Here is an 11989-nt window from a genome sequence, read left to right on the forward strand (position 1 = left end):
GTACAGTGTGTCTCAAAATATGAAATATCTGTCTAAAAAATACAAAGAGAATCCTTCTGCTTCCACCCCCATGTGGTGGGACTGTAGTTGTGAACTACCACACTGGGTCTTATGAGTGTCTGGGAATTTAACCCAGGTTTTTTTTTGTTTTTTGTTTTTTGTTTTTTGTTTTTTTTTTTTTTTGGTTCTTTTTTTCGGAGCTGGGGACTGAACCCAGGGCCTTGCGCTTCCTAGGCAAGCGCTCTACCCTGAGCTAAACCCCCAACCCCTTAACCCAGGTTCTTATGCATACTAGCCAAGCAGGCTATGAACCGAATTACACCCTCGAGCCCACCACCACTGCCCTCTAAAGTCTCGCTCATGCTAAGGTAGATGTTCTATGGTAATTATGGTCACTGTCCACTCTCAATTGCTCAGCAAAGATGCTGCCAGTCTCTCATCATAATCAAGAAGCAAAGACTTCCTTCTGGTACCCGTGCAGAGGTAATGCCTTAACATCACTAACAAAACTAACGATAGCATTGGATGGATCAAGTCTGAACTGTGAGGGCTGTGGGTACGGCCTCCCTTGGCTTCATCCCCGCAACACGGAATGCAAGAGCATGATGCATCAGGGTTAATAAAGAGCTTTATTTGGCTTGTACAGCATTGACTTTCATACATTCTCCATTAATTTGTCATTAAAGTGCCAGACATTTCTTTAATCACGATGACATTTGTTAAAGAAATCGGAACTTTTCTCAAGACACATCGGTCATGAGTGAATACTTTTCTTACCAAACCCAGAACGTAAGCCCCCTCACATTGACCTGATGGGTTGGACAACTGGCAAACAGATTCGAATCCCCTCTCACCTTGAGCACCAAACTAGGCTGGGACTAACACACCTGGGGATTAAGAAGCCATGCTATAGAGATTGAGAAACAACCATCCCATTGGCTGCCGCCTTGTCAGGGCCATGCCAGGGCTTCACGGTTTGTACAGGTCCAACCTTTAGAGCAATTAAGACCTCGCCTCCTCTGCCACCTTTTATCTCACCCTCCCTTACTCACAAAAGCCCCCAAAGTCATTACAATGAAAAAAAGGAGTGGGTTTCCCGTTACCCAGGTACTAACGATGTTCAGTAAAAATAGGGAAGATAAACGCAAAAAAGCTTGCTTAGTAAACACGAGCTCAGCCGCTCAATGCAAAAAAAAAAAAAAAAAAGAAACCAAAAAAAAAAAAAAAAACTGAAATCTTAAGGCAAATACTGTTGACTTTGCACATGGGCCAGATAAGCTGAGAACTCGTCACCGAGCTGCAGAGTCCCAGGAGCCTACAGGCACTTGGGTTTGTCCGCACTTGCCACTGGCAGAGGCAAGATCTTTGATTATTGCTGAGGCCGCTGGGGTGTTTCCTTTGGAGTTTATATACAAACACACCCAAGGCTGATGTTGTATGTATTTATATATGTACATGCATGAAGGCCCACTACTCTTTCTTTGTGGAAACTGATATTTCTACCTCAGGAAGCTGGATGCCAAGTTTAGTCCCGCTGTCATTGCTGGAGGAGGAGGACAGTCGGGACTTCTTTGAGGCCAAGGACACTCCACTCCCCTGTAACTTGCCTGCCTCGTCATCACTCCCAGTAACCTCATAATGACCTTTGCTCTTTGATCCCAAGCCACCAAAGGTACCAAATTTCAGCTTCCCATGTTTGCCTTTACCTTCTCCACCTGCAAACTCCAAAGTCCCAGTTGGGGTGGAAGGCGCTGAGAACTCCCTCTCGTCGCTGAAGGAGTTGGAGCGGTTTCTTGGCTTCTTGCTTTTGAATAGGGAGAATTTGCCTTTGGGTGACGATGTTTCGGCTTCCACCTCTCCCTCCAGAGAGCCCAAGCTGGCCTTTGAGCTCTTCAGGTCCCCTTTGGACCCAGAAACGGATGCTTCTGGTGAGCCAGTGACACCACCTTTCCCTTTAGGTTTAGAAAAGGTAAACTTGGGCATTTTGATTTTGGATTTCTTAAGTTTGACTGCAGACTCTTCCAACTCGCCTTCTCCAGCACCAGCCTGCACATTGGCCTCCACATTAGGGAAGTTGACATCCACCCCTACTTCTCTACCAGTGAGCTCACGGCCAGAGAAGGTAAATTTAGGGATCTTCATCTTCGGGAATGTTACTTTTCCAGATCCACTTTCCAAGTGACCTTGAGGCCCAGACACACTCAGCCCGGGACCCTGGAGTCCAATCTGGCCCCCTTTCACGTCTCCTTCTATCTTTGGTCCTGAGAAATGAAGGTTCCCAACAAGTTTAGATGTATCCAAGTTTACAGAAGAAGAGACTTGGGGTCCCTTCCACTCACCTCCAAAGCCTTTGACATTCATATGCCCTTCACCCAGGTTGATATCTGGGACACTGACACCCCCTGAAACATCTACACCTCCTTTGACTTTGGGACCCTTCAAGCTGACACCAAAATCTGACTCAGGAGATGCCATATTAAAGGAAGGCCCTTTGACACTTAGGTCAGGAACAGCTCCATGAAGACCTATTCCTGAACCTTTCAGATCTCCTTTAATTTCGGGACCAGAAATCTGCCCTGATGAGACTTTCACATCACATCCGGAAGCCTTAATTCCAGGCATTTGGAGGTTTCCTTCTGGGCCTTGAATGCTGATGCCTGGAAGACCTCCCCCAATCGATGGGCCTTTCAATTCACCAGTGGCTCCGAGGCTCCCCCTCACTTTTGGTCCTTCCAAGTTAAAGTCCATGCCTGGCGCTGAGATCTGAGGTCCTTTCAGGTTCACATCCGTCCCTGACCCCTGTAGTTCTCCACAAACTTGTGGCCCCTTGATGTTAATGTCCAAGTCAGAGCCCGGAGTGGAGATACCAAACTGGGGCAGTTTCATTTGGGGAAGTTTGACACCACCTTCTAGGGCCTCCAAGCTAACCTCTGGAGTACCCACAGATACTTTAGGACCCTTGATGTCTCCAGACACAGCCAGATCTCCCTGGAGACTTGGTCCCTTCAGTGTCACATCTGGTGCCCCCACACTAAGCGCTGGTGTGGCATCAGTCCCTGACACTTTCACACCATCTGCTCCTATCTGTACTTTTCCAGCAACACCTTTCATGTCAAGACCTGGGGCATGCAACTTCATGCTGGGACTGGAGGCAGCCACGTCTCCCTTCAGACTTGGTCCTTTCAAGTTCAGGTCAAGATCAGGCCCAGACACTTTTGACAGAGAGAGGTCCACCGAAGGCAAGTCCACTCCTGGGCCTTTTAGAGACACACCAGGCCCTTCAAACTTAACATCTGATGTGCTCAACCCTCCTTCAAGAGAGGGCATCTGAGCATGGATCTCAGTGCTCCCACCTTCCACTTTCACACCAGGGGCACTGATCTTGGGCAATGAAAACTTGGGGAACTTGATTTTTCCTTCTGGACCCTGCAGATCTACGTCAGGTCCTTCCAGTCCCACACTGGGAACATCACCCTTTATGTTTGGTCCTTTCATTTTAACATTCACATCGGGTATGGAGACTTGAGGAGCCGACACACTAAAAGAGGGGGTTTTGATTTTAGCTTCCGGACCTTGGATATTGATGTCTGGTGTGTCCAGGTTTGCCTGCACCTTGGGACCTTTCAAGTTGCCCTCTATTTTTGGCCCTGCGGCTTCCACGCCTGGCACCTTGAACTTGGGAGCTTTCACGTGAATATCAGGAGCTTCCACATTCATCCCAGGTGAAGAAATATCCACATCTGGTACCTTGATTTCACCCTCGAGCTTGGGGCTGGGTAGGGGAGCTTCTGCTTTAAATTTGGGTGACTTAATGTCAAACTCTACATCCGGAAAGTACATTTTTCCAAACATGGTTTTCTTGACTTTGGGAGATTTTACTTCAGCTTTGAGCGCAGCATCAGGCCCTGCAACACTGACATCCACATCAGGAACTTTGAGGCTGGCATCAATCTCACCTCCAGGAACATTCAAATCAAATCCCTGTTTCTTGGTCTTGACTTTAGGGCCACTCATGTGAATTTTAGGCATTTTAAACTTGCTTTTCTTGCCCTTGCCTCCAATGTTTATCTCAGGAGTCTCAACACTCAGTTCTGCTTCAGGGACAGTCACATCAACTGTGGGGGTCTTAATGTCAGCTTTGGGGCTTTTTGCACCAAATCCAAACTTGGGTTTCTTAAACTTTGGAACTTTAACATCTGGCCCTTCAATATTAATATCTGGACTCTCCATGTGGACATCTAAGCTTGGAGTTTCTAAATCAACTTTAGGCCCCTTGAGGTCTACTTCACCTCCTCCTAACTTAGGCCCAGAAATTCCAACATTTGGCGTCTTGAGGTGCACATTAGCATCAGGCCCACTTATTTTAGGAACAGATACCTCCAGTGACGGCATCTTCAAATTAGGACCACTGAGTTTAGCATCAGGGCCTTCAAAATCCAGACCTGGACCTTTCATGTCTATTTCAGGTCCTTTGAGAGTACCTTCGATCTTAGGAACAGACCCATCAAAGGCTCCTTTTACTTTGGGTCCTTTTAACTCCAGATCAACATCTGGCATGGAGATCTTGGGGGCCTTGATGTTAATCTCTGGCATCTTGAATTTGGGACCTTTCACTTTCATATCTGGACCGTCGACATTCACATCTGGAACATCAATGTCCACCTTGGGTCCTGACACATCAAGGTCAGCCTTGGGCAGGCTCACATCCACCTCTGGGCCCTCTGCTTTGAAGCCAGGCATACTGAACTTGGGCATCTTCACCTTGGGCATCTTCAGGTGCCAGTCTGGGCCCTGAACATCCACATCTGGAACGTCAATGTCCACTTTGGGGCCTTTGATGTCAACTTCAGGAACTTTAATCTCACCTTCCACTTTGGGAAGAGAAACATCTACATCACCCTTTATTTTGGGACCCTTAAGATGTAAATCTGGCATGGAGATCTTGGGGGCCTTGATGTTCATCTCAGGCATCTTGAACTTGGGGCCCTTCAGTTTTGCATCTGGACCTTCAATGTTTACATCTGGAACATCAATGTCCATTTTGGGGCCTTTGATGTCAACTTCGGGAACTTTAATCTCACCTTCCACTTTGGGAAGAGACACGTCCACATCGCCCTTCACTTTGGGGCCTTTCAGGTTTAAGTCAATGTTAGGCATGGAGATCTTGGGGGCCTTGATGTTCATCTCAGGCATCTTGAACTTGGGGCCCTTCAGTTTTGCATCTGGAACTTCAATATTCACATCTGGAACATCAATGTCCACCTTGGGTCCTGACACATCAAGGTCAGCCTTGGGCAGACTCACATCCACTTCAGGGCCCTCTGCTTTGAAGCCAGGCATACTGAACTTGGGCATCTTCACCTTGGGCATCTTCAGGTGCCAGTCTGGGCCCTGCACATCCACATCTGGAGCATTGATGTCCACTTTGGGGCCTTTGATGTCAACCTCTGGGCCTTTGAGATCACCTTCCACTTTAGGTAGAGAAATATCCACATCACCCTTCACCTTTGGTACTTTCAGATTCAGGTCAACGTCTGGCATTGAGATCTTGGGTGCCTTGAGGTGGAGATCAGGCATTTTAAACTTAGGGCCCTTCAGTTTCCCTTCGGGACCATGAATGTCAATATCAGGAGTGTCAATGTCCACTTTAGTGCCTTTGACATCCACTTTGGGACCTTTCAAGTCCCCTTCTAGTTTAGGAACAGAAATATCCATGTCTCCTTTTACCTTAGGTCCTTTCATGTTCAAATCAATGTCACTCATTGAGATTTGTGGAGTTTTGAAATGGACATCTGGCATCTTAAACTTGGGGCCTTTGAGTTTTCCTTCAGGGCACTCAATGTCTATTTCTGGCCCTTTAAGATCACCTTCAACCTTCGGGAGGGAAAGATCCACATCTCCCTTCACTTTAGACCCTTTCAGATTTAAGTCAAAGTCAGGCATGGAGATCTTGGGAGCTTTGATATGCATGTCTGGCATTTTAAATTTGGGTCCTTTTAATTTTCCTTCTGGACCTTCAATATTGACATCAGGAGTGTCAATATCCACACTGGGGCCTTTCATATCAATATCAGGACCCTTGAGTTCACCTTCCATTTTAGGCAAGGAAGCATCCACATCACCCTTCACTTTGGGGCCTTTCAGATGCAAATCAAAGTCAGGCATGGAGATCTTCGGGGCTTTAATGTTCATCTCAGGCATCTTGAATTTGGGACCCTTCACTTTCACATTTGGTCCTCCAACATTCACATCTGGAACATCGATGTCCACCTTGGGTCCTGACACATCAAGGTCAGCCTTGGGCAGGCTCACATCCACCTCTGGGCCCTCTGCTTTGAAGCCAGGCATACTGAACTTGGGCATCTTCATCTTGGGCATCTTCAGGTGCCAGTCTGGACCATGAACATCCACATCTGGAACGTCAACATCCACTTTGGGGCCTTTGATGTCAACTTCAGGAACTTTAATCTCACCTTCCACTTTGGGAAGAGAAACATCTACATCACCCTTTACTTTGGGACCCTTAAGATGTAAATCTGGCATGGAGATCTTGGGGGCCTTGATGTTCATCTCAGGCATCTTGAACTTGGGGCCCTTCAGTTTTGCATCTGGACCTTCAATATTCACATCTGGAACATCAATGTCCACCTTGGGTCCTGACACATCAAGGTCAGCCTTGGGCAGGCTCACATCCACCTCAGGGCCCTCTGCTTTGAAGCCAGGCATACTGAACTTGGGCATCTTCACCTTGGGCATCTTCAGGTGCCAGTCTGGGCCCTGAACATCCACATCTGGAGCATTGATGTCCACTTTGGGGCCTTTGATGTCAACCTCTGGGCCTTTGAGGTCACCTTCCACTTTGGGGAGAGAAACATCTACATCTCCTTTTACTTTGGGACCCTTAAGATGTAAATCTGGCATGGAGATCTTGGGGGCCTTGATGTTCATCTCGGGCATCTTGAACTTGGGGCCCTTCAGTTTTGCATCTGGACCTTCAATGTTTACATCTGGAACATCAATGTCCACCTTGGGTCCTGACACATCAAGGTCAGCCTTGGGCAGGCTCACATCCACTTCAGGGCCCTCTGCTTTGAAGCCAGGCATACTGAACTTGGGCATTTTCACCTTGGGCATCTTCAGGTGCCAATCTGGGCCCTGAACATCTACATCTGGATCATCAATGTCCATTTTGGGGCCTTTGATGTCAACCTCTGGGCCTTTGAGGTCACCTTCCACTTTGGGGAGAGAAACATCTACATCTCCTTTTACTTTGGGACCCTTAAGATGTAAATCCGGCATGGAGATCTTGGGGGCCTTGATGTTCATCTCGGGCATCTTGAACTTGGGGCCCTTCAGTTTTGCATCTGGACCTTCAATATTCACATCTGGAACATCAATGTCCACCTTGGGCCCTGACACATCAAGGTCAGCCTTGGGCAGGCTCACATCCACCTCAGGGCCCTCTGCTTTGAAGCCAGGCATACTGAACTTGGGCATCTTCATCTTGGGCATCTTCAGGTGCCAGTCTGGGCCCTGCACATCCACATCTGGGGCATTGATGTCCACTTTAGGGCCTTTGATGTCAACCTCAGGAACTTTAATCTCACCTTCCACTTTGGGAAGAGACACGTCCACATCGCCCTTCACTTTGGGGCCTTTCAGGTTTAAGTCAATGTTAGGCATGGAGATCTTGGGGGCCTTGATGTTCATCTCAGGCATCTTGAACTTGGGGCCCTTCAGTTTTGCATCTGGAACTTCAATATTCACATCTGGAACATCAATGTCCACCTTGGGTCCTGACATCAAGGTCAGCCTTGGGCAGACTCACATCCACTTCAGGGCCCTCTGCTTTGAAGCCAGGCATACTGAACTTGGGCATCTTCACCTTGGGCATCTTCAGGTGCCAGTCTGGGCCCTGCACATCCACATCTGGAACGTCAATGTCCACTTTGGGGCCTTTGATGTCAACCTCTGGGCCTTTGAGGTCACCTTCCACTTTGGGAAGAGAAACATCTACATCACCTTTTACTTTGGGACCCTTAAGATGTAAATCCGGCATGGAGATCTTGGGGGCCTTGATGTTCATCTCGGGCATCTTGAACTTGGGGCCCTTCAGTTTTGCATCTGGACCTTCAATATTCACATCTGGAACATCAATGTCCACCTTGGGTCCTGACACATCAAGGTCAGCCTTGGGCAGGCTCACATCCACCTCTGGGCCCTCTGCTTTGAAGCCAGGCATACTGAACTTGGGCATCTTCACCTTGGGCATCTTCAGGTGCCAGTCTGGACCATGAACATCTACATCTGGAGCATTGATGTCCACTTTGGGGCCTTTGATGTCAACGTGAGGGCCTTCTAGGTCACCTTCCACTTTGGGGAGAGAAACATCTACATCACCCTTCACTTTGGGACCCTTAAGATGCAAATCAATGTCAGGCATGGAGATCTTGGGGGCCTTGATGTTCATCTCAGGCATCTTGAACTTGGGGCCCTTCAGTTTTGCATCTGGACCTTCAATATTCACATCTGGAACATCAATGTCCACCTTGGGTCCTGACACATCAAGGTCAGCCTTGGGCAGGCTCACATCCACCTCAGGGCCCTCTGCTTTGAAGCCAGGCATACTGAACTTGGGCATCTTCACCTTGGGCATCTTCAGGTGCCAGTCTGGGCCCTGAACATCTACATCTGGAACATCAATGTCCATTTTGGGGCCTTTGATGTCAACCTCTGGGCCTTTGAGGTCACCTTCCACTTTGGGGAGAGAAACATCTACATCACCCTTTATTTTGGGACCCTTAAGATGTAAATCTGGCATGGAGATCTTGGGGGCTTTGATGTTCATCTCAGGCATCTTGAACTTGGGGCCCTTCAGTTTTGCATCTGGACCTTCAATGTTTACATCTGGAACATCAATGTCCACCTTGGGCCCTGACACATCAAGGTCAGCCTTGGGCAGGCTCACATCCACCTCAGGGCCCTCTGCTTTGAAGCCAGGCATACTGAACTTGGGCATCTTCACCTTGGGCATCTTCAGGTGCCAGTCTGGGCCCTGCACATCCACATCTGGAATGTCAATGTCCATTTTGGGGCCTTTGATGTCAACCTCTGGGCCTTTGAGGTCACCTTCCACTTTGGGAAGAGACACGTCCACATCACCCTTCACCTTGGGGCCTTTCAGGTTTAAGTCAATGTCAGGCATGGAGATCTTGGGAGCCTTGATGTTCATCTCAGGCATTTTAAACTTGGGGCCTTTTAAGCTTCCCTCTGGACATTCCACATTGAGTTCTGGGCCTTCAATATTCATACTGGGACCTTCTATATTGATGTCTCCTTTTGGTAAGTCCACAGCCACATCAGGCCCTTCTGCTTTTACACCAGACACACTGAACTTGGGCATTTTCATCTTGGGCATTTTCAGATTCCATTCTGGACCATGAACATCCACATCTGGGGCATTAAGTTGAACATCTGGTGCTTTAATGTCCACTTTGGGACTTTTGAAATCTCCTTCTAAATTTGGGACTGTTGCATCTAATTCGCCTTTGACTTTAGGACCTTTCAAGTTTAGCTCCACATCGGGCATGGAGACTTTGGGAGATGAAATGCTCAGGAAAGGCATTTTAAACTTGGATCCTTTCACTTTGCCTTGGACTTCAACTTCTGGAGCATTAATATCAACTTTTGGAGCTGTTACATCAACATCTGGCTTTTTAAATTTGACATCCACTTCAGGTGTCTGAACTTTGGACCCAGAAAAATTAAATTTAGGAAGCTTAAAACGAGATTTCTTTCCTTTCGCATCAATATTGACCTTAGAAGCAGAAATGTCCAATTCTGGGCCCTTCACATCCACTTTTGGAGTTTTAATGTCACCCTCTAGTTTGGGTCCAGAGATATCAACATCTCCCTTGACTTTTGAGCCCTTTAAATTCAAGTCAATGTCCGGCATGGAGATCTTGGGCATGTTCACATGCATGTCAGGCATTTTCAGTTTGGGACCTTTTAATTTGCCCTCAGGACCATGAATGTCAATATCTGGAGCATTTACATCCAATTTTGGGCTCTTAATGTCAAGTGAAGGGCCTTGCAAATCGCCCTCTACATTTGGAATGGAAACATCCACATCTCCTTTCACATTGGGGCCTTTAAGATTAAGATTCAAATCTGGCATTGAGATCTTGGGAGTCTTGATGTTCATCTCAGGCATCTTGAACTTAGGGCCCTTCAGTTTTGCATCTGGACCTTCAATATTCACATCTGGAATATCGATGTCCACCTTGGGTCCTGTCACATCAAGGTCAGCCTTGGGCAGGCTCACATCCACCTCTGGGCCCTCTGCTTTGAAGCCAGGCATACTGAACTTGGGCATCTTCATCTTGGGCATCTTCAGGTGCCAGTCTGGGCCCTGCACATCCACATCTGGAACATCGACGTCCACTTTGGGGCCTTTGATGTCAACTTCAGGAACTTTAATCTCACCTTCCACTTTGGGAAGAGACACGTCCACATCACCCTTCACTTTGGGGCCTTTCAGATTCAGATCAAAATCTGGCATGGAGATCTTGGGGGCCTTGATGTTCATCTCAGGCATCTTGAACTTGGGGCCCTTCAGTTTTGCATCTGGACCTTCAATATTCACATCTGGAACATCAATGTCCACCTTGGGTCCTGACACATCAAGGTCAGCCTTGGGCAAGCTCACATCCACTTCAGGACCTTCTGCTTTGAAGCCAGGCATACTGAACTTGGGCATCTTCATTTTGGGCATCTTCAGGTGCCAGTCTGGGCCCTGCACATCCACATCTGGAACATCAATGTCCACTTTGGGGCCTTTGATGTCAACTTCAGGAACTTTAATCTCACCTTCCACTTTGGGAAGAGAAACATCTACATCACCCTTTACTTTGGGACCCTTAAGATGTAAATCTGGCATGGAGATCTTGGGGGCCTTGATGTTCATCTCAGGCATCTTGAATTTGGGACCCTTCAGTTTTGCATCTGGACCTTCAATATTCACATCTGGAACATCAATGTCCACTTTCGGTCCTGACACATCAAGGTCAGCCTTGGGCAGGCTCACATCCACTTCAGGGCCCTCTGCTTTGAAGCCAGGCATACTGAACTTGGGCATCTTCATCTTGGGCATCTTCAGGTGCCAGTCTGGACCATGAACATCCACATCTGGAACGTCAACATCCACTTTGGGGCCTTTGATGTCAACTTCAGGAACTTTAATCTCACCTTCCACTTTGGGAAGAGAAACATCTACATCACCTTTTACTTTGGGACCCTTAAGATGTAAATCTGGCATGGAGATCTTGGGAGCCTTGATGTTCATCTCAGGCATCTTGAACTTGGGGCCCTTCAGTTTTGCATCTGGACCTTCAATATTCACATCTGGAACATCAATGTCCACCTTGGGCCCTGACACATCAAGGTCAGCCTTGGGCAGGCTCACATCCACCTCTGGGCCCTCTGCTTTGAAGCCAGGCATACTGAACTTGGGCATCTTCATCTTGGGCATCTTCAGGTGCCAGTCTGGGCCCTGCACATCCACATCTGGGGCATTGATGTCCACTTTGGGGCCTTTGATGTCAACCTCTGGGCCTTTGAGGTCACCTTCCACTTTGGGAAGAGAAGCATCTACATCACCCTTCACTTTGGGACCCTTAAGATGTAAATCAATGTCAGGCATGGAGATCTTGGGGGCTTTGATGTTCATGTCAGGCATCTTGAACTTTGGGCCTCTCAGTTTGCCTTCTGGTCCTTCAATCTCAATGTCTGGCCCACTCATGTCCACGTTTGGCCCTTTGAGGTCTCCTTCCAATTTGGGAACATCTACATCTACATCGCCCTTTATCTTTGGACTCTTTAAGTGAAGATCAATGTCTGGCATGGAGATTTTTGGAGCTTTGAAGTGCATGTCTGGCATCTTGAACTTGGGGCTTTTCCATTTACCTTCTGGGCCTTCCACAGCTACTTC

General features: G+C 47.7%; 1 protein-coding gene across 10 annotated transcripts in view; it reads right to left on the reverse strand.

The window, feature by feature from the left end:
* Positions 1–610: 610 nt before the first annotated feature.
* Ahnak (AHNAK nucleoprotein) overlaps positions 611–11989 on the reverse strand; it is a 34596-nt gene continuing 23217 nt past the window's right edge. For 6 of the 10 annotated variants that reach the window (XM_032891528.1, XM_032891535.1, XM_032891532.1 and 3 more), the window contains 4 exons: positions 9130–11152; positions 7513–7607; positions 6090–6378; positions 611–6056 (listed from right to left, as the gene is read on the reverse strand). In XM_032891528.1, the coding sequence (XP_032747419.1) occupies positions 1471–6056; positions 6090–6378; positions 7513–7607; positions 9130–11152 (6993 nt within the window). In that variant the 3' untranslated portion in view covers positions 611–1470. Of the gene's footprint in view, positions 6057–6089; positions 6379–6756; positions 7315–7512; positions 7608–7698; positions 7819–9129; positions 11606–11989 lie in introns of those variants that run through there. The other 4 variants (XM_032891533.1, XM_032891534.1, XM_032891537.1 and 1 more) reach the window with 4 other exon arrangements.

Source organism: Rattus rattus, chromosome 2 (assembly GCF_011064425.1).
Source record: "Rattus rattus isolate New Zealand chromosome 2, Rrattus_CSIRO_v1, whole genome shotgun sequence".
NCBI lineage: Eukaryota > Metazoa > Chordata > Mammalia > Rodentia > Muridae > Rattus > Rattus rattus.